General features: G+C 38.9%; 1 protein-coding gene across 2 annotated transcripts in view; it reads left to right on the top strand.

The window, feature by feature from the left end:
- The window catches only part of bahd1 (bromo adjacent homology domain containing 1), a 32,815-nt gene extending 6,667 nt beyond the window's left edge, over positions 1 to 26,148 (top strand). The window contains exons 1-7 of one of the 2 annotated variants that reach the window (XM_032547641.1): positions 10,829 to 11,162; positions 16,870 to 18,448; positions 22,450 to 22,850; positions 24,015 to 24,174; positions 24,254 to 24,333; positions 24,504 to 24,595; positions 25,236 to 26,148. In XM_032547641.1, the coding sequence (XP_032403532.1) occupies positions 16,951 to 18,448; positions 22,450 to 22,850; positions 24,015 to 24,174; positions 24,254 to 24,333; positions 24,504 to 24,595; positions 25,236 to 25,428 (2,424 nt within the window). In that variant the 5' untranslated portion in view covers positions 10,829 to 11,162; positions 16,870 to 16,950 and the 3' untranslated portion in view covers positions 25,429 to 26,148. Of the gene's footprint in view, positions 1 to 10,828; positions 11,163 to 16,869; positions 18,449 to 22,449; positions 22,851 to 24,014; positions 24,175 to 24,253; positions 24,334 to 24,503; positions 24,596 to 25,235 lie in introns of those variants that run through there. The other variant, XM_032547640.1, reaches the window with a different exon arrangement.
- The last annotated feature ends 579 nt before the right edge of the window (positions 26,149 to 26,727 follow it).

Consider the following 26,727-nt stretch of genomic DNA (forward strand, 5'->3'; position numbering starts at 1 on the left):
TGCGGTGTGAAAACTATGGAAGCCCGTTTCCGCCACTCTGTTAAAAACAAAAAAAAAATTATCTCATTATAATGAGATAGTAACTCAAAATAATGAATAATAGTATCTCATTATTTTGAGTTACTAGTATCTCATTATAATGAGATAATTTATTATTTTTTTAACAGAGTGGCGGGAACGGGCTTCCATAGAAAACGAACCGTAACAGCTGAAAATGAAACAAATGTAGCAATTGTGGTCGCCTCTATGGACTATCAGGTGTGAAAATGTAAAGACTAAAACATCCAAACAAACATTTTACTCTCAGCTTTTGTGATACCGGAGAAAGTTTTTCCAACATTTGGTGGGACTGGGAGGCAGGCGGTGTGGATCGGGGCAGGAAAAGCTGCGCTGTGTTTCCGACGCAGCTGTGGAAACGTGCAGGTCTGGTTCGTGGAATCACAGGAGAAGAAAGGAGGCAGGGCTTGTTCTGCAGGAGAGACAAGGAGACCCACAGACTGGCGTCAGCTGTCCGCCGCTCCACAGCTGCAGCAGCGCGTTCAGAGCCGGGGTCTTTCTCACTTCACACACACACACACACACACACACACACCCTCCCACGCACACACACATGTCTGCGCAGCTATATTTGTGGGGACTTTCCATTGACTTCCATTCATTTCTACAGCCTAAACCTAACCCTTACCCTAACCATTACATACCTAACCCTAACCCTAACCAAAACCCAATTCACACCTCAGTCCTAAATCTGACCCTTGACCCAAAAACAGCGTTTCCCCTTGTGGGGACCGAAGCCTGTGGCAGCAGTGGCTCCACAAGGAGCCACTGCTCCTTGTGGCTCCTTGTGGGGACCCACAAGGAGCAGTGGGTCCCCACAATGTAGTATATGTCAGGAAAATGGTCCCCACAAGGTATTAGAAACAAACGCACTCCCACACACACCCACACAGGGGCTCTTCATATCTGCTGCAAGAGAGAGCGAGTGTGTGTGTGTGTGTGTGTGTTTTATGTGTTGTTCCTGGCTGTGACTGAACTGAACAGAAGCTTTCAGTGTGACGGAGAAACATCCTTCACCAGGTGTCCTCCAGTTCAGCAGAAGCTAAATCTTCTATCTTTTCCTCTGCTGTGTTGCCGTTTCTCACAAATCCTTCTTGTTTTTCTGATTCGCGCTCTGAAGTAATGAAGGAAAAACAGGAGGCTGGATGTGGAAAAGGAAATCTCTCTTAGATTTTCCTGAATTCAGATGCTTTCAGACATCACCTGTAGATGCTTTTCTCCTCTTACCTCTTCTGTTGTTGTTGTTATTCAGGCTGTCTGGCATCAGGAAGAGTAAGCAGATAATTAGACCTCCTGTCTCTAGTGTTGATCATCACCGGAAAATATTAGTTAGGTAAGGGAATTTTATTTATAAAGCACATTTTCAGCAACAAGGCAATACAGAGTGCGTTACAGGAATTAAAAGGAAATACAAACAAAATAACAAACCAAAGGAAAGAGCAAAAGAAGAAAAAGCTAATAATGTTGATCCAAAGTAAATAAACTAGATATTACGGTGTGTTACAGCCATTGTAGAGAAATAAGGAGTGAATTACAACCAAAAACCTCAGAAGTTTTTAGATTAATGTCAGAAATTATCCACAAAATCTGGAACATTTCTGAGATTCAAAAGTCAAAACCTGATTGAAAAAAACCCTGAAATTTTTAGATTAATGTCAGAATTTTTTAAAAAAAAAGAAAAAAAAGAAAATTTGAGAGAGTAAAAATAAATTCAACTTTTGGGACTCAGAAATTCCTAGTTTTTTTTATTTATTTTTTAGAACATTTCTCAGTTCATTTCCCACAAATGCAACTTTTCAAATTCAAAAATTTTTATCTAGAAAATTTCTGAGATTAATCTCAGAATTTGAGTTTTTTTTCCAGAAGATGTTGAACTTTTCAGACTTAAACATTTCCATGTTTTTTCTTATTTTTTGAGCAAACTTGCAACTTTTCAAACTCAAATATTTTGACGGTTATATCTAGAAAATTTTAGAAATTTTCTGATTTGTTTTTTAACAAAAGTTAAATTGTTCAAACTAGATTAAATTTGTATTAATTTGTTAAGCTATTTATAATTTTTTTGTTCATTTTTAATTAATTTTCTAGAACATTCCTGAGATTTTTACTGTAAATGTACTCCTCCTTTTTCTTTTTTCCCCTAATTTGCCGTTGTATTGGCATGTGTTGATTCAATAATGGTGCAGTAAATGTGATTTGTTTCTTTTTTAATTGCTACTTTACTTTACTCGTTTAAACAAACACAATATAATTATCCTGCAAACAGTATACAGGAGCAAACTGTGTGAAGACCAATAGAGATGTATTTACACCTGACATTAACATCCATACAGGTAATTAAACCAGAAATGAACAGACAGAGGTGGATGTTGGATCAAAAGCTGATTGTGACGTTTCTCAGCAAAAATGTGCTGCAACAGAGCATCTGTTAAGAGAACAGACCAGCTGCTAAAATCAATCAACTTCACTTCAGATTTAGTTAGCGTTGTAGCAGATACGCCTCTGACGACGTCACTTTACACAGAAGAATATAAATAAAATTAAGTTATTAATGTTTCTGAATTTAGAAAATATGTAGAAATATTATCTGAATATTTAAGTTGTCAGTTTATTTATGAGTGCAACTCCAAAGGAAAGAGAACCATTTGTTCAAAATGTAATAGACACTGTAAATCCACATTTCCTAATGACTTGATTTTAATACCTGCAGTTTTCATTTGAGTCGTCTCCTTTAAATTTTATTCATTTAGATATTAAATTAATAATAAACTATAAAATGTCTAAACCATAAAATGTATGCATGTTCAGCGTTTTGGTGCTGAAAATTAGCAGCGATGCTAAGCATGGTTAGCTAAAATGTAATCAGTAGCATGTGGGCTATCACTAGCATGTTGCGTAACATTGACTTACTCCATTCAGGATGGTAAACCTAGCTATCATTTCAAATATTAGCTGAAATACTCATTTTAGCTACAAGACTAATGCTAGCATGTTGTGTCAAAAACTAGCATGTTGACACTACCAGTAGGATGTGGGTTTCCACTAGCATGTTGACTATCATTGACTTCACTCAGTATGTAAACATTAGTGTATAAGCTAAAATTAGCTAAAATGTGAAGGTTAGCTGAAATGCTGCTAGTAGCATGTTTGGTATAACTAGCTAGTTGATGCACATTGATTTACTTCATTCAGTATGATAAAAGTTGCTTATATATACATATAAAAATTAGCTAAATCCTTATTTTAATTGTGAGGCTAACGTTAGCATGAGGGCAATCACTAGTATGTACAGCAACTAACATATTGACACTACCAGTAGGATGTGGGTTATGACAAGCATGCTGATGTACATTGACTTACTCCATTCAGCATGCTAAATGTTGCTAATATACAAAAGTTAACAAAAATGCTTATTTTAGCTGTAAGACTAAGGTTAGCATGATGGCTATTATAAGCACATTGAGTGACTAGCATGTTGACATGCTACATCCTACCAGTAGGATGTGGGTTATCACAACATTGACTTACTCCACTTAACATGCTACATGAAGCTAATACACAACAAATAAACTAAAATACTTATTTTAGTTGTAAGGCTAACATTAGCATGAGGGCTATCACTAGCATGTAGAGCGACTAGCATGTTGATACTACCAGTAGGATGTGGGATTTCACAAGCATGTTGACTTACTCCATTCAGTATGCTAAATGTTTCTAATATATAAAAAATTACCTAAATTATTTTAACTCTAAGGCTAATGTTAGCATGAGGGCTGTCACTTTGAGCGACTAGCATGTTTTCTATGCTTTGCTATGGCAAGCCCCAATTAAAATGGATTGAATTAATTTTATTAGGTCGGCAGCACAAAGTTAATGCAGTGTCTAAGTAATCCTGTAAACATTTATGTAGCTGATATATCTTCACAAATCTCATTTATCAGCTTTAAAAATACTCAAACTGGGGTTTGTGTTTTCTACCAGCTCATCGTTAACCAACGGCTGTTTTCTCTTTGGTGCTGTGGTTCAGAAAAACCTCACAGCTTTTAAATCTGCGTTTATAACTTGAAATACTTTGGAGCGCCTTTGGGATATGTTAAAAACTTTTATAAACAGTCTCATTTCCTCAATCTGATGCTTGATTGTTTAATTGGTGCGATCCTAATAAAACATATAGTCCCTCTCCAAATATAAAAGCACTCGTAATGTTTTGTTGTTTTTTTTTGGCTTTATGATTCCATGTTTTCCCTCTACTTAAGTAAAAAGCATAAAGGGTGATGATCCAGTTTTCGCTGGGTAATGATATCTCATCATGAGTGGTCACTTGAGACGTATGTGAAGACGCAGCTTCACTGCAGCTTCATGACATGCAGCTGAAGGCGATAAAGACTCGCACAGCGATTTCCTGGGATTAAGTTGTTTGCTGCTGCATGATTCATCAACCTAAAAACACGCTGCTTTTATGACTTAAAATGAGTTCATGGCCTTTTGTTGAAACCCCTCTGGCTTCTGTCTGAAGATTAGTTTTATACTGCAGCAAGCAGAACAGCCACAGAATAAAAACGGTTTGATTTTTAAATCCTCACAAAGTCTTAATGGTGCTGTTCGGTTTGTTTTAATCAAACTCTAGTTCGTCTTCCTAGACAGTACTGTTTGTTTGGGGAGGTGTGAATGCAAAATTAAACTCTGGTTCATCTAAAAACCTTGGTTAAGACCCCTCCAAAACCAGGAAGTGGACTACAGCGCAGGGCATTCTGGGTAAAAACAACCCGAACAAACGTGCCAGTCTATCGCTAGCGAGAGAAATGGCTCATGGTCTTTTACCAAAGACAAAAGAAAAACCTAGAAATCGTAAAATCGGATGTTTACATCTCGTGAAGAAGGAAGTTGCGTTCCATGTTGTCTTCTGGGGTTTTGGTGTCATTTCCTTAAGTGGTTCTTAGTGCAGCGCCACCACAGGTGAGGAGGGGAAAGAGCATATTAGTGTCATTGTAGATAGAAAAAAAATAAGTACATTTCCACCAAAAAACTCAGATAATGTTTAGAGAAAAAAAATGACATTTCTGAGTTTGAAAAGTTTAAATTTTGCTAGAACATGAAATTTTCATGTTTTTCTAGAAAATTTCTGAGATGAATCTAAAGATTTCTGAGTGTTTTGGTGGCAGTTTATTCTTCCTTTTATTTTTTTATTTTTATCTATAATGGTCATAAAAACCGTGGTAGAAATGTTTGTCTTTTACCAAAGACAAATCAGAAATCCTACCACTGCAAACATTTGACTCCACTCTATTTTTGTTAACATTTTGTGTAGAAGGAAGTTGATCTCATGTCTTCTTCAGAGGTTTTAGTGTTATTTCCTTCAGTCATTCTTGATGCAGCGCCACCACAGGCCAGGGGGGAAACAGGTTTATAAATGTACGACTAAGTATTGGGACCATTATACATGTAGAAAAAAATGGCAAAATTTCTGCCAAAAAACTCTCAGAAATACTCTAGAAAAACAAGAACATCTCTTAGTTTGAGAAGTCAGTATTTTACTTGAAAGTACAAGGAGGAGAACAAGTTTTACATTTAAAATCTGATCAAATTTACCAAAAAATCTATATTTTTATTCATATCTCCAATCAACTATTATTTTCTAATAAAGCATTGACACCTCACATTTAAAACTGTCTATTCAGCTAAAAAAAAGTCCCAAAATCTGCATTTATTTGCTTGTCTTTTTATTCTTTCCCTGGTTTTGATCAATCGAGACCTGAAGTTGTTTGGACTGAACGAACCGAAGCGCTGACTTTTCAGGCAGCGACGAGCCGAGAGAAAGATCAATAAAATAACCCGGCGTTATTTCTCTCTGCCTGATGTTATCTCTCCACCTCCGAAATGAAAAATTCATCATCGTCAGTAAACATCTCCTCACATCAGAGTTTCTGTGGGAAAGGACATGTCAGATACAAACAGAAGATAAATGTAGGACATTCTGGAGATATCTGATGTCAGTTTTTACAAAACGCAGTGAGCAAATTCATCTGTGTTTTCTTTTAGGTGAAGAGTCTGTGTGGAGTTTAGCTCATAATCAGAGGAAATTCATCTGAACATGAGTCAGAGCCTTGAAAACAAATAGACAGCGCTCAAAAGGAAAATGTTATTTCCAGAAATAAAGGTCAGATCTGGGATCAGTTTTTCTTTATTTGCTCTTTTTATTTCTGAGTCTTTCCTCTGAAATAAGAGCTGCTAGAAAACTATCTGGTCTCTTTAATGGGAACATTGGAAACCAGTAAAGTTTTGTAGGCGTTTCCACATTTCCAGCCCTTTGCAGCATTTCACGATCTATTTATACATCTGTTCTTCCATCTGTTCTTCTATCACTCCTCTTTTTATCCATCTTCTTCTAAACCATCAGCCCATTGAAGATGTTAAACTCTCTCCGGTAAAGTCAGTTTTCTATTGATCTTTCTGATCCTAAGGAGATTATTTGCATCATTATTGTGAGCTTCAGCCAGCAGGTAGACCTGTAGCTTCTACTTGTTTTCTAAAGCTTTCTGCAGATTTCTACATCTTTTACAGCTTCCTGCAGCTTCATGCAGTTTTCAACAGCTTCCTGTAGTTTTTTTAGAAGCTTTCAGCAGATTCCTGCAGCTTCCTACAACTTTCTGCAGCTTTCTACAGCTTCCCGTTGCTTTCCGCAGCTTTCTATATCTTTTTACAGCTTCCTGTTGCTTTTTGCAGCTGTCTACAGCTACCTGTTGCTTTCTATAAGCTTCCTGCAGATTTGTGTATAGTTCTACAGCTTTATAGAGCTTTCTGCAGCTTTCAGTAGCGTGTGGCCTTGTGTTTGTTGCAGCACAGGTCAGCCTTCGGCTGCCTGTCCTTTCCTCTCGCTCCCCCAGCATTCACGCCTCATTAACTCAACACACTCGGCTCCTTTACTGCTGTTAATTACACATCGTAAAGCTCATATTGATAAGGGCAATCAGCGTTTACACCAATTAAGCTAAATTCTGACGGCACGCCAACATGGCGCCACTGACTACATCAATGTGTTTTAAATGGAAAAAAATGACCTTTAAGTGGTGAAACTATTTAAACAGCTTGAGTGAGTCGATGAGCTGAGAGTTTTATCAACGCAATGTTGCACATTAGCACTGGGTTTATGTTTTGTGGAAAAATATCAGAAAATAAAAGACTAATTGCTCATAATTGGACTAAATGCATCATTAGGAGCAGAGGATGCAGTAAATGAGTCTAATCCAAAGGGACACATCTCTCCATGTTCTGCTGTCAGTGACATGAGATTATTAGTGATTGTCTACATATATTTATCTCACTAGTAGTGAAATAGACAGAGATGAGGTTGTTGGCAGGAATGAAGGAAACACAAAGCTGCTAATTAGTAATGCTCGTTAGGAGCAAATAAACAGCTGCTAATTAACCAGGAAAGCTTCAGGAGCAGCACCTATAATCAGCCGAGGAGCAGCTGCACAAGCGGTTTGAACTTTACAAGCTCCTTACTTCCTAAGTTTAGGCAGGAAAACGTTCATTGAAGAGCTCCGTTTGTTGCCTCGTGTGTGCAGAGTTGGCACTTTCTGCGTTGCTAAGTCGGTTTTTGCAACATCTGTTGTTTCTCCAGCTAAAGTGAGGGAAATGGCAGGATGCTGCTAGTGCCAGGCCTGGGTGTGGATGTCTTACGGCTGTTAGCAAAATATCGTTTTCGACAAGCTGAATGCAAAATCCCCACTCAAATAAAAGTGTTTTCTTTAAGTTTTCAACTGTTTTTCATCCCTGAAATTGACAAGCTGCTAAAGAAGACAGAAACTAGTTCAACACATCTCAGTTTTCAGCTTTTTTATATTTCATAAATATAAGCTACAGTATAACTAAGATGTTAGGCTCGTTAACTTGTGTATTGTAAATTCAGTGTTTGTCTTCCTTTCAAATAGTTAAAATAATATGGCACTTAAACGCCACTCTGCATTTTAAAATCCAAATAATTTTAGTTTAAAATCTATATCCACAATAACAAAGATAAAATGTATGCTAATTACAAATGATGCTAATGAAAGTAGCAATGATGAAGCAAATGGTGTTGACTTGTTGGTATGGAGGAGCCCAAACAAAAATCTGCTTTGGGTCCAGAAAAGCCTTGGGCCGGGACATGAACTATATAATATTTAATGGAATCTAAGAACTATGTTTCTGCTGTTTTACGTGTTTTTTCCCCATACATTTTATTGTTGCTTTAGGGACAAATGCAAACATTTTCCATTACAAATGTGTGCAAATCTTTGTTTATATTCTGCAAATGTAGAAAAAAAATACATTTTGCAACTGCACCGTTTCAGCTAAATAAGAAATTAAATGAAATTACATGTGAATAAAGTTGTTCATAGATAAATCATTAGCAATGGTGCTAGCGCTCATCATCTAGCAGCCATCAGTTGGCATTTTATTCAGGCGTGCCAAAAATTTGGAAATTGTAGTCAGAAATTCCCCAAATTTATAAAAAGTTTGTTCTTCAAACTTTTTATAAACTGTTCGAGAAACAAAAACATAAAAAAGGTTTTCCTCTTACTACTTCCTGTTGTCTTCTTTTGCGTTTTCGCCAGTAGTAACATCTGGCTTTTGATCACGTGACTCCCATGACGCTGAAAGTGTTTCGAAATAAAACTGCAATGGAAGCTCAACAAACTTTAGAGTTTTTGTGCCTCAATTTAACAAATTTATTTTCGTAATTTCCATTTTGGCAATTTTATGTTTACTGGAAGCGCAGCTATTGACTTCTTGTTTCTCATGTGATCACTTTCTAGCGGAAAGTTTGCTGACTGCTGGCTTAAAATAGACCATTCCAGTAGATCAGCAAAATCACTTGGGCTTAACGTGGCGACATAATTCGCAAAAAACTACGAAAAAAACCCCATTATAAGTCAATGGGAAAAATCCTAGAAATACCCTATTTTTGAGGATTTTCTGTGTCGTCACAAATTCACCTAGAAATGCCATTCAAATTTCATTTTGTAGATACGTCTGTGATCTCTTCGAAAGTGAAGACGGCTCGTCGATACCAGTTACGGTTTGTCCACAATTTGCCTCTAAGCGACCCAAAGTTTCTCATTTTTCTTCAAATTAGAGTGACAGCCCATCTCGGTTCATATCTGGGCACAACATTTCTTTCTCTCATCACTGTAAATGTTCTGAGTGAGGTACAGATATGAATCTCGGGACTATCGCAGAAGACACATTGAACTGTCATACGCTTAAAACGCTTTTCGAATATGTATTACGGTTCCCGAACAAGAAGGATTTGTTTCCAATGCTTTTTTTCAGTAAAGTGTGTTTGCTCAAACACACTTGTGTGTTTGAGACCTCAGAGCTCAGAGCTCACACCTGCTGAGACCATTATTTACCATAGCAACGGAACTCAAGAGGCTATTGGCTGCTGGTTAGGACTACGAATACGCATCACTGTAGTTCTATCTATAGTGGAATACTCAGTTGAAACAGATCAGGACTGAACTGGCCTTTACAACTAATTGCTGCTTTGGGCTGTATATAACTGATTTAACTCAGTAACTGTTACACATGGGATTAGTTTTACACTTTAAAATTAAGCATATTGAAAATTTCACAATAAAAGCCCTGAATATTTTTACATGACGTAATTGCTCTTTTTTGGCTTTATTTGACTTTTTCATCCAAAGCACTGTTACACATGGTATTAGTTTGGCCCTTTAAAATGAGGCTTAACAAAAATTTCAAAATAAAAGCCCTGAATATTTTTACATGACGTAATTGCTCTTTTTTGGCTTTATTTGACTTTTTCATCCAAAGCACTGTTACACATGGTATTAGTTCAGAACTTTAAAATGAAGCATACTGAAAATTTCAAAATAAAAGCCTTGAATATTTTTACATCATGTAATTGCTCTTTTTGGCTTTATATGACTTTTTCATCCAAAGCACTGTTACACATGGGATTAGTTTGGAACTTTAAAATGAAGCATACTGAAAATTTCAAAATAAAAGCCTTGAATATTTTTACATCATGTAATTGCTCTTTTTGGCTTTATTTGACTTTTTCATCCAAAGCACTGTTACACATGGGATTAGTTTGGCCCTTTGAAATGAAGCATACTGAAAATTTTAAAATAAAAGCCTTGAATATTTTTACATGACGTAATTGCTGTTTGTGGCTTTATGTGACTTTTTCATCCAAAGCACTGTTACACATGGGATTAGTTTGGAACTTTAAAATTAAGCATACTGAAAATTTCAAAATAAAAGCCTTGAATATTTTACATGACGTAATTGCTTTTTTTGGCCGTATATGACTTTTTCATCCAAAGCACTGTTACACATGGGATTAGTTCGGAACTTTAAAATGGAGCATACTGAAAATTTCAAAATAAAAGCCTTGAATATTTTTACATCAGCTACTTGTGTTTTGAGCATTATATAACTATTTTAACCCAAGGACTATTACGCAAGGGATTAGTTTGGCCCTTTGAAATGAAGTTTAACAAAACTTCCAAAATAAAAGCCTTGACAACATTTTAAATCGTACTGAATGGTGCACGTCCGCCTCGCTTAACGTTCTTGTGGTTCTCCGCGTGCCACTGGTTACGTTGCGGCGTTCTTTGGCGTCGACGCCGATTTGTGGCGTGACGACGCCGGGCCCAAGCCCGACGGGCGCGCCTTGGCAGGCCCCGGCTAAATTTCTTCAGAAATTTTGTTTTTCTAGTTTCTCATGTGATCACTTTCTAGCGGAAAGTTTGCTGACTGCTGGCTTAAAATAGACCATTCCAGTAGATCAGCAAAATCACACACTGAAAATGTGCTGCTGAGAGTGAAATCCGTGGGTGACGGCTCGGTCCAGAGGGACCAGTACGCGGGGTTCGGAGGGATGTCCCGGCGCACGCATGCGAACGCAGACAGCGCATGAATACTATCTCCAGCATGCCGCTTCGGAAGTAGGTCACCGCTCCGCCGATCCGTGCACCATGTCTGCAGCTGCTGCCGGCTGCTCGCTCCGTGGATCGCCGTCCGCCTCGCTCCGGGTCCGAGCCGAGGTTCGGAACTAAAGACGGGCTGGGTCACCCGGCGGGACGCAGGAGGTAATCTGCTTGAATTCGGTCCCAGCTGGAGATGACCGCGGTCTGCTGCAACAACTCTGCTGTAATCCGAGCTGCTGCTGTTCCGCTAGTACCGAGCGGTTTACTCCCTCAAGTCCGTCGGAACCGAGATGTTTCGGGTGTTTTGCCCCCCTTTCTGCTTTTCTGATACTTCTCATGTAACATCCTGCATGCTGTCAGATTGACAACTACGCGCTCTTCCGAGGCGAGTCTCTTTATTTCTTTATGGTCTCAGGCTTGTGATTTAAACGTTTTGCTCGGTGTGACTCGGATTCTTGCGTGGATGTGGGTGTGTTTGTGACTGGCTGGAGCGTGGAGGATGGCGGATGGCGGTTGGTGTTGCTGAACTGCTGATCCGCTCCAGAAAAGTGGAGACATCGGCTCGGATTCCTGCAGGAGAGCTGCAGCCTCGGGGCTTCCTGCTCTCATGGTGACAGCTCTACACCATGTCCTTCCTTCCTTCCTCTTCCTCCTGGAGATGAAGCTACAGCCAGTTTAATACGCCATCAGAGAGAGAGAGAGAGAGAGAGAGAGCTAATTCATCTGTTATTGGGGCTTTATTTACTTACAGTTGCTCTCAGCTTGAGGGTTAATCACCCAAAGAAGAGCTCAATCATGAGCATTTAGGGGTTGCAATTTACTTTCCATCCCTAATAAGAGAATCCTTTTGTTACAAATGACTGAAATGTGAAGCTAAATTTAAAAAAAATCCATGTAAATATAATTTTTTAAATCACAGAAGCTTTGTGCTGACTCTGCTGACAAAGGTGTATTAGGACCATTAGATGAGAAAAGAAAGGAGGACTAAGTTTTGATTAACATAAATTTTCTGAGAGTTTTCTCAGCTTGAAAGGAGGAAAATTTGCAAGAAAACATTCAGAAATTTTTAGATTAATCTCAGACATTTTCTAGAAAAGCAAAGAAATTTCTGAGTTTGAAAAGTTGAAAAATTTCTAGAAAAAAACTTGAAACATTGAATAGAAGAACGGAGGAATTTGAGAATCCGAAAAAAATGAAAAACTTCAGAATTTCTGAAGTGAAATTTCTTCGACTATTCAAACTGAAAAAACTCCCAAATTTTTCTTTCTGGAAAATTTCAGATTTTTTTTTTTCTAGTAAATTTTTTAGTTTTCAGACTCAGAAATATACTTTTTTTTTTTAGAACATTTCTGAGATTAATATCAACATTTTTGAGCTTTTCCAGCAAATTTTCAAACTTCTAAATTTCAAGGGTTTTTTAAAAAGAAAATTTCAGAGATGAATTTTACTCCTCCTTTTTATTTATTTTTTTTCTATTTACAATTGCCCTCATATGCTGGTGTGTGATCGTTCCTCTTTAGGTCTAGTTTCTGTTCAGCTGGATTCATTTGTTGTCATTTGCTGGCTATATTAATAAGTAGATTTAAATTATATTCCTTAAACAAATATGAACCAATAAAACAGAACTTCACTAGAAAGTACAGCTAGAAATTATTTATAAGTTCTGAAATCTGGATGTAATGATGGACCTTAACATTAAGAGCTACATAAAGACAGTTACAAAGTCAGCCTTCTCTCACCTGAAGAACATTTCCAGGATTAATAAAGTTCAAACTTTAATGAACATTTAACACTGGTACTGAAACACATTTTAAATATACTAAATAAGGAAAGAAAACAACAATAAAGGCAAATAAAATTACCGCACCTACAATAAAAAAACAAACAAAACTGGACCATCTATAAGCCGTTGGTATCTCCGCTGCTCTCGGTTTTCCACAGCAGAGGGCTGAGTCCTTAATAAGTCCAGCAGATTTAAATTGGCTGGATTTATTAAAGGCGCAGCCCTCCATCTCCAACGCCGAACCATGGATTCGTTCATGCCGAGCTGACGTGCAGCGGTTCCATTTCCCTCCTGTACAACTTAAAAGCTGCATCACAGGAGTTTGAAAACTTTTCTCCGTCGTGCCTGCTGCTAGCATGCGCTTGTTCTAAATGAAATTCAGCCCTTTCTTATTTGATTTACCAATTTTGACTTCCAATGATTCACTTCCTGCTAAAGAGCCCCCTGGTGTTTGAAGAGACATCCACAGAAAAGTCGCACCGGGCAACAAGCCGCGCGGTTCAGTGTGTGGGGAAAAAAGTAGCGGCTTATAGTCTGAAAAATACGGTAATTACTAAGTCTCCAGTTTGTGGTAGAAAGATAAGGGAAAGAGAAAAACAATCAATCATGAAAATGGACATTCTTCAGCTCTTTTTAATTTATCATGCAAATCATTGACTTATTGCTAATTTTGACAGGCTAATTAATTAACCACACCACTAATGGTTAATGTTATAAAGTGTGGTTGAGTACAAAAAGCTGCAGGTTTTACTGTTGTGCAATATATTTTCTTTTATACGAATAAAACAAAAGCAAATATCCCAACATGTGAACGTGGAATTTGTAAAAATTAAAAATCTGTAGTTGCTGTTTCTGCTTAGTCTCTCCCTGAGCTCCTGTCCTTCAGCTGCACGCTTGTCCTATTCAAATGGAGCAACTTGATTTGATATCCTCAGACAGAAACTCAATGCGAGGCTCCTTCTGTGTGCTTATTATGTGGAAATTAAATTTCGCCCTCATAGATTGTGTTTCATGGTTCACCGAGTTATTCGGCAGTCAGGGCTGAAGACGGGCCAGTGAGATTGTTTGGAAATGTCCACCACAGGCAGTTAAAACAGGTTTGCGTTCGTTTACATGCGTGCCTCTGTGTGATCGGGAATAGTGTTTATTGAAACAGGCCGTTGCTTTCAAGCGTCTTGAGAAAGTCTGAGCCGTTTCCACTGTGATGGAGAGAAAATATCTGCTGTCTGTCCTGTAATCTTAAAAACACTCAGGGCAAAGCCAACGCTCATTTTTGGTTTTCAAACCCTTCATTTAGTGTCGCCCGACTGCAAGCTGTCATCATAAAAATACAGCAATTTGCTGCTCAGTTGGTCAGTAAATGAAGTGGTATGACACTTCAATCCGCTCGTCGGCTGTCAGATGTGTTTTTATGCGTCACAGCAACAGGTTTTCAGCAATAACCTGACATTATCCATTTTTATGGGGCGTGCTCGGCTGCAAATACGGAAAGGCTTAAGTGCTGAAGGTAAATGTTGAAGTGATAAAGCAGAAAAAGTCAACGACGACAACAGAAACTTATACAAAGTTAACTTTTTGCACGTTTTTGTACTTCTGTTTGGGTCCAACTGCTTAAAAGCAACATCTAGACGTTTTTCAGCAATAAGTTAATGTTTTTTGGTGTCTTATCAAAAATCTCCAAACTGCTAAGTCACATTCCATGGGCATTCAACTGTTACCTAGCAACCTCAGCTGAGCTCAACCCCCTTACCTAGCAACCCAAGCAGAGCTCCAGCAAGTTTGGTCAGCTGGTTTTACTGCTGTATGCACTGCTGGAAAAGATAGGTGTTTTGTTGTTGACTTGCCACCCGGAAACAAACCGCTGCATTCTTGTTGGTTGTGCAGAAGGCTCCACCTCTGCTTTTCTAAGATGTACATTTTTATGTGCAAAGCAGCCTATTTGGATTTAAAGTGACAAGAGACCCTAAAACAGGGGTCTCAAACTCCAGTCCTCGAGGGCCGCGGTCCTGCAACTTTTAGATGTGCCTCTGCTGCACCACACATGAGCAGAATAATTAGGTCATTAGCAAGGCTGGGAGAACTGATCTACACAAGGAGGAGGTAATTAAGCCATTTCATTCCAGCGTTTTCTACCTGTGGCACATCTAAAAACTGCAGGACTGCGGCCCTCGAGGACTGGAGTTTGAGACCCCTGCCCTAAAACAACTCATGCTGAATGAGATTGGATTAATGAAAGAGGATTAGGAAAAACAGCTTTTTTTCCCTTAGAATTCTTTCTAAGAGTTTAGACTTTTTCTAAAATTCTGACGTTATTCTAAGAATTATTTTTGTCTCCGAATTTTTACTTATTTTCTCAGAATTTTCATTTTCTTTCTCAGAATTTTGACTTTTTCTTCTAAGAATTATGTTTTTGTCAGAATTCTTACTTTAAGGATTTTGACTTTTTTCTCAGAACTCTTTTTTTTTTTCCGAATTTTGACTTTTTTTTTTTACAAATTCCTTTTTCACAGAATTTAGACTTTTTTTTTTATCAGAAATTGTTTTTATCAGAATTCTGACTATAAGAATTCTGACTTTTAATAATTATCTTTTTTCTGATTTATTTTTTTTCTCTAAAAAAAAAATCCAAATTCCTTTTTACCAGTGGCAGTAATCATCTTCTGTACAACTACAGGCATAATGAAGTGCCTATAGCTTTGAGAACTGAAGTTGTGTTTCTCCCATAGACCGATCATAACCTGTTCAAGGAACCACAACAGATCACCTTTAAGGTTTCTCCATCTTGAATCAAAGCATTATTGTGAAATCTCGGTGCTTTCCCAGCTAAAGAGCCTCTTCATATTAAAAGAAAAGCTTGTTGCCTGACTTCTTGGAGGTCAAGCAGGATAATTGTGTTGCTCCACGGCAGGAAGAGCAATCCGTCTCCTCCTGCTGCTGCCACACGTAAAGGTCAGCATCAGCTGAAACATCAGGAGCTGCGAAGGCCTTCGGGTCGGTGCGTTGGGTTCCTTTGTGATCTCAGATAGATGAGTGAATTGCATCAAGAGCTTGGTGGAGCTCTGGAGTTGCCAGAGACGGTTTGATGTGCGCCACAGCAGCTTGTTGACATGGAAACCGAGGAGGCCGCTGCGCTGACGAGCGTTTCTGCCACCAGTTTTTGTAGAAATGAGCTTCTGGCTTGTTTTTGCTTCCAATGGTGCAGATTTGCTGCTCAAGTTCCAACATGGCAGAGAATCATCTAAAAATCTGCTGAATTCAAGATAAAAGATCCACAAATCTGTGATGAACAGAATCTGATTGAATATGTTCATGTGTGAATATTAAACCCTGCGCCTTTGATTAAACACTGAGAGGCTGAATATTTTTAATTTGAACTGCAGGAACATCAGGATGATTCAGATTAACGATCATTTCATTTTCTGGAAAAATCTGGAATTTGATTTAAGATTTTTTCTGCAGATGAATAAGGATAGAAAAAAAAAACATGGAAACTATTTGTTTTTCCAGATTTTATCTCCAATCCCACTTTCTGAAACATCCATCCATCCATTCATTCATTCATTTGTCCTCTTTTGGGTAATCATTTATCCATCCATTTATTCGTCCATTATCCCTCCGTCCTCTTTTTTAAATCATTTATCCTTTATTTATCATCATCTGATTTGTCCCATTTTTTCATCTAACCATCCATCCATTCTTTTTTATTAATCCATCCATCCATCCATTTGTCCTCTTTTTTAATCCATCCATTCAATATGAAGTGTAAAACTAAAATCTGTCCTCAGATTTTCCCACCTGAGCGGTGCCTCTCTGTAGCTCCTCCACAGTTAACATCTCTGCTTTTTCCTCTCTATTAATCTCTAAAAAAAATCCTCTGGGGTTTTCACATGACTGCTGGATTTATCCTGAGACTAAATAATACACACAACTGACTCCTGGAAGAAGCCAGTTGTGCTAACTTTTCTATTTTACATGTTTTTATAATTCTGGTGATATTTTGGTAATTTAATGTTCTACTCTAACTGGAAAAGCTCACTGCATGTGACTGATTGCTCTCGGTTAAACGTGTGCTGTGTCTCTCCACAGATTAATGCCGACCTGACGCCATCTGCTGCACAACCTTTGGATGACGAGATTTCGGCACATCTGCTCACTGATGCTGAGACCATGGTGAAAGCGCAACAGAGCCAGCCGTTGCAGCGCGGGAAACTGCAGAAGAAGAATGCTTGCAAGAAGAAAGGGGAACTCAAACAGAAGGGAAATGTGGGAAAGAATGAGATTATTAAAAAACGAAAGAAGGACCCAAGAGGTTTTTATCGCGGGAAGCCGACTGGAGGATTCGGTAAAGGAAAGTCCTTCTCCTGTTGCGTTCTGCTGACCCGTCTGGATGAGAAACGAGTCAACAAAGAAAAGAATGCAAAATATAATCTGCAAAAGAGCGTCAAAGACAAAAAGAAAGAGCTCTCTGTTTCAAGATCGACCAAATCTGGACTTATGTCAGCTTCCACCGCCAATCAGCAAACTCCAGAACCAAAAACCAACCAAGAGGACGCCTTACTCATGCTAGCTTCCCCGGTTGGCGAGCCTCGCAGGCGGAGAATGGCCTCCCTGAACGCCGAGGCCGTCAACAGTTTGCTGCTCTACAGAGACGGCTCGATGATGGCCGACCTCACAAAGAAATCACAGCCTTCAGGCGAAGACGCAGACGGGGATCCAAAAGCCAAAAATATTTCTGCAGGAGGGAAAAGAGCCAAAAAACAGAAGGATCAGGCGGAGAGCATCGACTGGTTGACTTTGCTAGCACCGACGCCGCGACGTCAGGCAGGCCTCACCGCCGCCACGCTGCTCAAACTCACCGGTTCCCAGTACAAAACCAAACGGCAGAAGAAGACAGAGTCCAATCAGGGCGGCTCAAACGTTGACCCTGTCTGTGGAGGACCAACGCAGACCAAAACAAGAAAACCGCACTCCAAATCAAACGAGCCGCTGAAGCACAGAAAACCGGATGCAGAGTTCCCGGCTCAGTCCAAAATGAGCTACTGCTGTGGTCAGTGTCAGCCAGGCACCACAGCGGGGCACGGCTTCCAGCGCGGCTCGTCGCTAGGATTCCCCTTAAAAACAATCAAAGAGGAGCAGATGGAGGCAGAAGTCACTTCCTGCTTTTGCTGCTCCCAAGAGAGATGCGTGGAGTACTGTCACAGACTGGCCCTCTTCCTGGAGGACAAGACCTTTAAGGAGCCGGAGGACGGCTCAATGTCCGACGTGTTCCACCACCACCACCACCACCATCACCATCATCACCACCACCACCACCACCTCCAGTCGCCCCATTCTGTCGCCCACCCCGCCGCCATTACCATCAGCCCGCACACGTACACTTGCTTCCCGGGCTACTACGTCCACTTCACCCATCCGGACAGCCCGCCATCGCCAATGGCTTTGAGCCCAAGGAGCAGCAAGAGGCCGAAACTGCACCCCAGCGCCGGTCCACAACCCTCAGGGATCAGACACCCGGTTTACTGCTGCACTTCAGTGGAGGCGTGTTACGGAGAGCCCTGCAGAATCAATGGCTACTCCTATCCCAGTGTGATTCCTGCCATCACCAGAGGGGGGTGCCCTTACACCCCCAAAGACTGCGCCAAATGCAACCAAGGCATCAAAAGAGGTAGGCAGACGTCAGAATGTCAATAATGCGCTATCAAAATCGATAACATTTTATTTGTACAGCACATTTCAGCAACAAGGCAGTTCAAGGTGCTTTACATCATAAAAACACAAAAATACAAAGTCATAGAAACAGTTAAAAATTTAAACATTACATTTTGCCGTTTCATTGATTATGTTTCAAAAGCAACTCTGAACAGGAGGGTTTTTGGTCTGGATTTAAAGGAACTCAATGTTTTGCAGTTTTCTGGAAGTTTGTTCCAGATAGAAGCTGAATGCTGCTTCTCCATGTTTGGTTCTGGTTCTGGTTCTGGGGATGCAGAGCAGAACCAGAACCAGAAGACCTGAGAGGTGTGGAAGGTTGCTATGACAAAAGCAGATCTTTAAGCCATTCAGTGATTTATAAACTAACAAAAGTATTTTAAAGTCTATTTTCTGAGCTCCAGGGAGCCAGAGTAGGGACTGGGGTGATGTTTTCTGTCTTCCTGGTTTTAGTCAGAACACCAGCAGCAGCTTTCTGGATCGGCTGCAGCTGCCTGACATTTTAGGCAGACCTGTGAAGACACTGTTGCATTAATCAAAGCAACTGAAGATGAACGCATGGATGAGTTTCTCTAGATCTTTCTGAGTCATTAGTCCTCTAATCCTGGAAATGTTCTTCAGGTGATAGAAGGCCGACTTTGTGACTGTCTTTATGTGGCTCTGAAGGTTCAGGTCAGAGTCCATCACTACTCCTAGGTTTCGGGCCTGATAGTTAGGTTTTAGTTGTAATAACTGAAGCTGTGCGTTGACTCTAGATCGTTCCTCTTTAGGTCCAAAGATAATAACTTCAGTTTTGTTTCTGTTCAGCTGGAGAAAGTTTTGGTAGAAATGGTAGAAAAACTATTTACAATTACAAGAAAACCATTTATCCATCTACACCTACTAAAAAGATACACTTTTACTTTACAGTATTATTTACAGTATTTCTTATGATTCATTTTCATGTATTTTATGTTTATAACTAAATTGAGAAGTCTTCCACGTTTTAAAAAAATTAATTAGTTATAATTTGATTCCTTTTCCGCACATTCCTCATGTTTTATTGTTTTACACTTGCAGAAAAAGATTTTTCTAATAATTTGCATTTAAGACAAATTATGTTTACCACAGATTGTTAGAAGTGGATAAACTAATTACATTTTTACAAATACAAATGAAACTCCTTACTCTCTTATCTGCCTCTGAAATATTCTTTTAACAATGTTTTTTAAGCACCTTGGTTGTGGTTGGACATTATGACTCATGGTGGCAAATGCAAATTTGTGAAACTGAACTCATCTCTGAGGTAGAAAGGTGCTGCCGCTCATGTCATGATGTTTTTGTGGGTATTTATCTCTTTAATTCGGTGCAGTTATTCCACATTTGACAACTTAAATCTCACTGGTTATTTATAATTGATAAAAAATCAGGCGATACAGTCAGTGTAAGTGCTTTAAAAGCTCTTAAAAGCAAGCAGTAGTCATTTAGAAAACATTCCCATCGCAGTTGGATTGTGTTTTTATGTTGCATGTTTTAATTGCAAGGTTACTTTGAATGCATTTCCTGTTTGGGTAGCCAAAGCGGTGCAGTGCGCTAAGAATAGCAGCTTTATCTGACCCATTATAGGATGTCAGTCAACTGGGAAGTTGGTGAGAGAGAGAGAAAAAACAAAAACATAAAAAATCAGAAACAGGGCAGGACCTCTTTTGTCTCGGATTGAATACATGCGGCTGCAGACTGAACCGAAACCGACTGAATGAGCTCAAGTCGAGAAATTAGTCAGAACAGAAACGGTGGATGTATAGGTGAACGTTTGTGTGTTTTTAAAGCACCTGAACGTGAAATCCATTTAAAAAAAGCAACAACAAAAAAAAACAGGCTTATTTCCTCTGAACTCTGAAGTCGTTTGTCACTTTGTGCGGCTCGGTGTGTGAACGCTCGCGCTGTCGTCTACCGCAGGGCCCGGCTTTAATCTCAGTGGAAATCTCTGGCCCTGTTCTCATGAGACGCTTAGACACTGGAAAGAACAGGTGTGAGCAATAATAAAGGTAATGATGCCTGAGTTTTACGCAGCAGATTTTCACGCTGTCGAGTCTGTTGGCTTATTGTCACACTGGGGCACAGAAATAGAAAATGAGATATTATTTAAATGTCATTAGTAATTCCTTTTCTTTTCATATTCTGACATGTCTGCTGTGGAAATAGCTGGAGGTCCGCCCACGCTGCGGTGTCACTTTACCGCCTCTTATTCTAACTTTTCTGGAAGATGTTTCTTTAACTTTCCTGTCAGTTTAGTGGCACCTCTGGACTCTTTACATGAATAAAAAGCTTTTTGTTTTAATTCCTTGTATGAATGCAAAGGTTGAAAATTTTATTCTGAAAAACCAACTCTTCTTCTGGGTAGAACATAATTATTTGTCTATAAATAAATGCAAAATTGTAAGGATTTCTACAGTTTTGGCTAAATTACCGCTCTGAGAGTTGTTTTACAGCAAATGGCCCTTTTTTGAGTCTCATACTCCAGTTAACGATTAATCGATTACTAAATTAGTTGAAGATTATTAAAAAAATTCATTCATCATGATTAATTAGGGCTGGGCAATAAAACAATAATGATATATAAAGCGATACAGACGTGATCAATATCAATCAATAATATGTCTGCTAGAATGTCCAATAATTTTACTGAACCTCGATCCAGAACCGCACGGCATTCTGGGGGATGTAGGAAAAGAATTAGCCTCTCACCACTAGCTAAGCAAAGTTGGTGCAATCGGCCAACTCACTCTTTCTTTGGTTACCTAGCAACTCACTCATTCTATGGTTACCTAGCAACGACATGTTGAGTAACTTGCACAGCTGGAGTTTCAGAGTTCCACCATTGTGTCTCATAGCTGGTTAAAAATAATATTAATAATAATGATTAAAAAAAACAACCGGTGTGGAGTGAAAACTGTGGCTCAAACAGGAAAGGTCACAACACCAGTCTGGCAGTATTTCAGATATTTAAACACCTAATCAATAATTATCAATATCGACTGATCTGAAACGGAGTAGCAGTAACTACATTTACTTGAATAACTTTTTGGAAAAAATACACTTTTATGAGTATGTTTACTATGCTGTGCTTTTGTCTTTTACTACAGTCATTTTATTATGAAGTATTTCTATTCATACTTGAGTAAAATTTCTGGATTCTCGACCCACTGAATGGAAAACAAACAAAAGAATCACCAAACACAATTCAATTCACTGATTCTTTTGCCTGATTTTGTTGTTTTATAATTATTGATATGAATTATTTTCAATTTGATCTTTAAAATACCAAAATTTCCACATAACTTTACAATGATAATGTAATTTTTAAATATTAAATGATTGTTTTGATCAGTTACACAGTACTTGAGTAGACTTTTTACCAAACACTTTGTCACTTTTACTTGAGAAATTTCTTGAACAGCTCATTTTTTGGAAAAAATTACTTTTATGAGTATTTTTACTATGCTGTACTTTTTACTTTTACTTGAGTAATTTTATAATAAAATATTTCTACTCTTACTTGAGTAAAATTTCTGAATTTTTCTGTCCACTGAATGAAAATAAACATATCTTTACCAGAAATTCACCAGACACAGACCTGCAGTTTTTGTTAAATTTCATAAGTTTAATATTGAAAGAAACTAATTTGGAAACATTTTCTTTTACCTGATTTTGTTCTTTTCATTTGAATTATTGTCATTTTCGCCCTTAAAAAAAATTCAACTTAACTTTATATTTTGGTTAATCCGATTATGAAATGTTTAAATATGAGTACTTGAATAGACTTTTTACCAAATACTTTTTTACTCAAGTAATTTCTTGGATGGCTACATTTTACTTTTGAGTAAAAATATGTTGAAGTAGTGCTACTGTTAGCTGAGTACCATTTTTGGGTATTCTGCCAACGATTAATCGTTTCACCTTTCCTGCTCCTCCCTGCAGAAGAATACTCGCCGAGTCTCGGTGATCACCACGGCCCGTCCTTCATCCCCATGTGTCCCAGCCCCAGAGTTCTGACTGGCTGCCCCGTTCCCACTGTGCCTCCAGCCGGCCAATCCGTGGCCCACGTCCAGACGCCACCCTCCAACCCCAGCCGACCACAGCCGCCGCTGCAGGTGGCGAAGGAGTGTCCGCAGAGTGCCAGGCCGCCCAGCAGCGGTTCGAGGTCCGGAGCCCGCGGCGGCCTGGCCGTCCCGCCTCTGAACCGGGACAAGAACCAGAGGCTCAGCGCCGCCTCGGTTGGAGGGCAAACGGTTCCCAAGCAGCCGAAGAACAGCCGGCAAAAATCCACCAACGGCTGGAGGTCGCTGGGCCAGCCCTTTGAGAAGGAGGTTTTTGTTGTTGTAAGTAGAGACGGTCATGCCAAAAGTCTTTTAGCATCTTTCAAACGTTCTCTATTAGATTCAAATTCGCTTTCTTTCTTCGAATTGGAGAAAAAATGTTGGTAAAATAAGTCTGATCAGTTTTGTGTCCACTCACAAATTAGCCTGAACACTGCAAAAACACAAAATCTTACCAAGTATTTTTGGTTTAGTTTCTCTTGCAAATATCTTAGGATGCTTGAAATAAGACAGAATTGACTTATAAGTAACTTTTCAGCCAGATTTACAAGCTTGTGTTAAGTAAATACTTTTTTAATATTATGAAAAAGTTCTAGTTCTTTCTGATTAGAGGGCTGATTTTAAAGAAGGAATGAGGAGATTATTTTATTTTTGTCTGGGTATTTTCAATCAAAATATTTGTCATGATTGTTTTAAAGGTTACCTTTTATACTTCCTTGAACAATATAGGATAAGTTTACATCCTATACAAACATGTTCATTACTTTTTTTTATTTGGATTAATTATTCTTAGATAGTGAGAGTTTAGTCAATTCTGCCTGTTTTGAGCTGATTTAGGGTCTCTGTCACTTTAAATCAAAACAAGCTTCAGCTGACCCCGCCCCGAAACTCAACGTTGTGAAAACGACTGCAAACAGATGCACAATTATACAACTGCACATCTTTGAAAAGCAGAAGTGGAACCTGCTGCTTAACCAGCAAGAATGAATCAAGTGGTTTAAGGATAGTAAGTCAGCAACAAAATTCTTTGTCTTTTCCAGCAGCCATTGTACAGCATATGCAGCAGTAAAACCAGCTGAACAAACATGCTGGGGTCCCAGTTGGGTTGCTAGGTAACAGGCCTGGGTTTCTTGGGTTGCTTGGTAACGATGCAGCGCCTGTGGAATGTGACTTAACAATCAAAAGGTTTTTGAAATGGCACCAAAAAACATTATTTTATTGCCATAAAATGGCTGGACGGGTTTTTCTAAGTGCTTGGGCTATTTTGAGAAGCAGTTGAGATCCAAATAAAAGTACAAAAATGTGCAAAATGTAAATAGTTCCTCTTTAACCGAATGTTCCTTTAAAACACAAAATAAATTTCTAAAACACTTGATGGATCACCAGCAGCTTGTCTCTAAGTTCTCACTGTGTTTTTGTTCATGGGTATTTTCTGCATGTTTTCAGGGAGAGGAGGCTCCGGTGTTGAGGAAATGCTTTGAGGGAATCCGCAGGGACAGCGACGAGATTCGCGTCAGAGACACTGTTCTGCTGAAGTCTGGGCCCAGAAAGAAGTCTCTGCCTTACGTGGCCAAGGTGTCTGCGCTGTGGGAGGAGCCAGAGTCAGGTACGTCACGATCACACAGGTGAAGGAAGCTGAACTGATGAGGGAGAACTGACCAGTATGGACGCCTGTGTTTCCTCAGGAGAGCTGATGATGAGTTTGTTTTGGTATTATCGTCCAGAACACACGCAGGGAGGGCACAACCCCACCTTGCATTGTGAGGTAAACGGCTGCCATGTTTACAGTTACAGTAAATAAAACCTAGCAGCTAAGATGAGCATGACTGCATGACAGAAGAAGACACTCTGGCAGTCAAGAAACATGCAGAATGTGGCAACTAAAAGGAAAAGCTGGACTTTCCTTCTTTGTGCTAACTGGGTGTCTCTCTGCAGAATGAGATCTTTGCATCCCGTCACCAAGATGTCAACAGTGTGGCCTGTATTGAAGACAAATGCTATGTCCTAACATTGGCACAGTATTGTCGGTAAGAAGGGCATCTTTGTGTGTTTTAGTATATTTTTTCTATTTCAGACATTCTGCTGATTAAAAAACTAAATTTTCTGAAGCGCTGGACAATAAATCAATAACAATATAGGAGATTTAGGAAGAGGAAAGGCTTCAGCCTCAACCTTTCACAGCCAGTTAAGAAAAGTTTGTGGATCAACTAACTCACTCATTCTTTGGTTACCTAGCAACAACTTGTAGTGTAACTGGTGGTTACCTAGCAACAGCCTGCCGAGTAATTTGCGCAGCAGCAGTTTAAAGTTTTGCCACAAAATAAAAAACAGAAACTGTGGATAAAAAAGTTTCCAAACTAGTTTCTAGAAATTAGTTTCCAGGCTAGTTTATAGTTTAGAAACTAGTTTTGCTTTTAAACTAGAAACTTGTTTCAGTTTTAAACTAGAAACAAAACTAACTTTCTAGTTAACTTCTACACTAACTAGAAACAATTTCCTACCAAGTTTCATTCTAGAAACGAATTTAGAAGCTAGAAATTAGTTTTTAAAGTAGGAACTAAACTTACTTTCTAGTTAATTTCTAAACTAAGTAGAAACTGGACAAAAATACGTAACATTTTGTGTTTTTGCAGTGCACTGAAACCTTCCCGTGTTTGTTGTGTGCAGATTTTGTGCCTTGGTAAAGCGCCGCAAGGAGGGCGTCCGCGACAGCGCCGCCTCCCTCGTTGTGCCGCCCGTTCTTAGCAACGCCATGCCCACCCACCACTGTGTGCCCGATGACGTCGACCCAGAGCTGGTTCTGTTCTGTCGACACGTCTACGACTTCCGCTACGGACGCCTCCTGAAGAACCTGCAGTAGTACGCGGCTCTGCACAGGACCGGATCGTGTGACCTTACTGTCATCCTCCATGAGTTTTAATCAGCTACTTACGGGGAATTTAAATAGCTTTGAACTGTTTATGTTTGAACACCATGCATTTTGCTCGGCAGTCATCTGACGTGATGCATCAGAGTTATATGGCGGTGTGAACGGCCTGTGGTGATATAGCAGCTGTCTGAAGAACATGGAAGTTACTCTGCTGTAAAAAAAAACAAAAAATGCTGCTGTAGCTCTTAGAAATGTGACCTTTGACAGATCTGCAGCTGATGTTTCATGTGAGTTTTGTAGCCGTCTGCCTGACGGTTATCAGATAGCTCTGATCATTTTTACCACATCTCATCTGATTTCTTTCTGATTTGAACATGCTAAATATCACAGAATCCAAGAGTGAATTTAACTGGTTTGTCTTAAAAATCTGCTTTGAGTTATTGCTAATTATTTAGCTTTAAACGGCTAGCAGTCAACTTGCAGAGTTAAAACTTGCTGCTGTAGTTGGACGTCAATAAAGATCGGGACGCATCCACAAGAACAGTTTCATTAAAATAAATCCGCCTTCTGCTGTTTTAGCACATATGGAGCATATTAGAATCTCCTGATGTAAATTTAGTGAGAAAAAACGAATGAAAAAGATTTCCAGTCACAACAGAGAATAACGGCACAAAATAAATTGATCAAGCATCAACAAAACTTTATACACAACTCCACATCTCTAGTCTCCCCTCTAATAGTTCCCACCAATATAAAAAATATCAATAAGCTTCATTTTCTTTTCTAATTAATCAAACGGATTTTTCAATTGATTGATTGATGAGTGACACTCGATCGCACATAGATGGACTTATTATCCTCCAATTTATTTAATTTTATTAGCCTTTTATATACATAAACTTTTGCATATGTAAAATATGTAAACATTTAAGAAAAATTAAATATTAAATTTTTTCTATAAAGTTCCAGTTTGAGTATATAAAATATATAAAACCAAGCTCTTATTATTTACATATTTACATAAAAAAGTTGAGGTCAGCTGGAAATAAACAGGGAAGGCTATATAGCTGTTTTTATAGAAGACTGTTTAAAATGCAATCAGGTAGACTAAACATTTTAATTTTACTTAAATATATCAATATTTACAGCATAAGTTTGATTTATTTATCTATTAACATTAACTACACAACAAATCAAGCAAAAACAACTGATTGGATGCAACATAATTTAATAATAATGTTGCAATCTCATGTTTTTATGGTACTTTGCGCCTCCAATCTACACAAATAA

The sequence above is a fragment of the Xiphophorus hellerii genome, chromosome 19 (genome assembly GCF_003331165.1).
Source record: "Xiphophorus hellerii strain 12219 chromosome 19, Xiphophorus_hellerii-4.1, whole genome shotgun sequence".
NCBI lineage: Eukaryota > Metazoa > Chordata > Actinopteri > Cyprinodontiformes > Poeciliidae > Xiphophorus > Xiphophorus hellerii.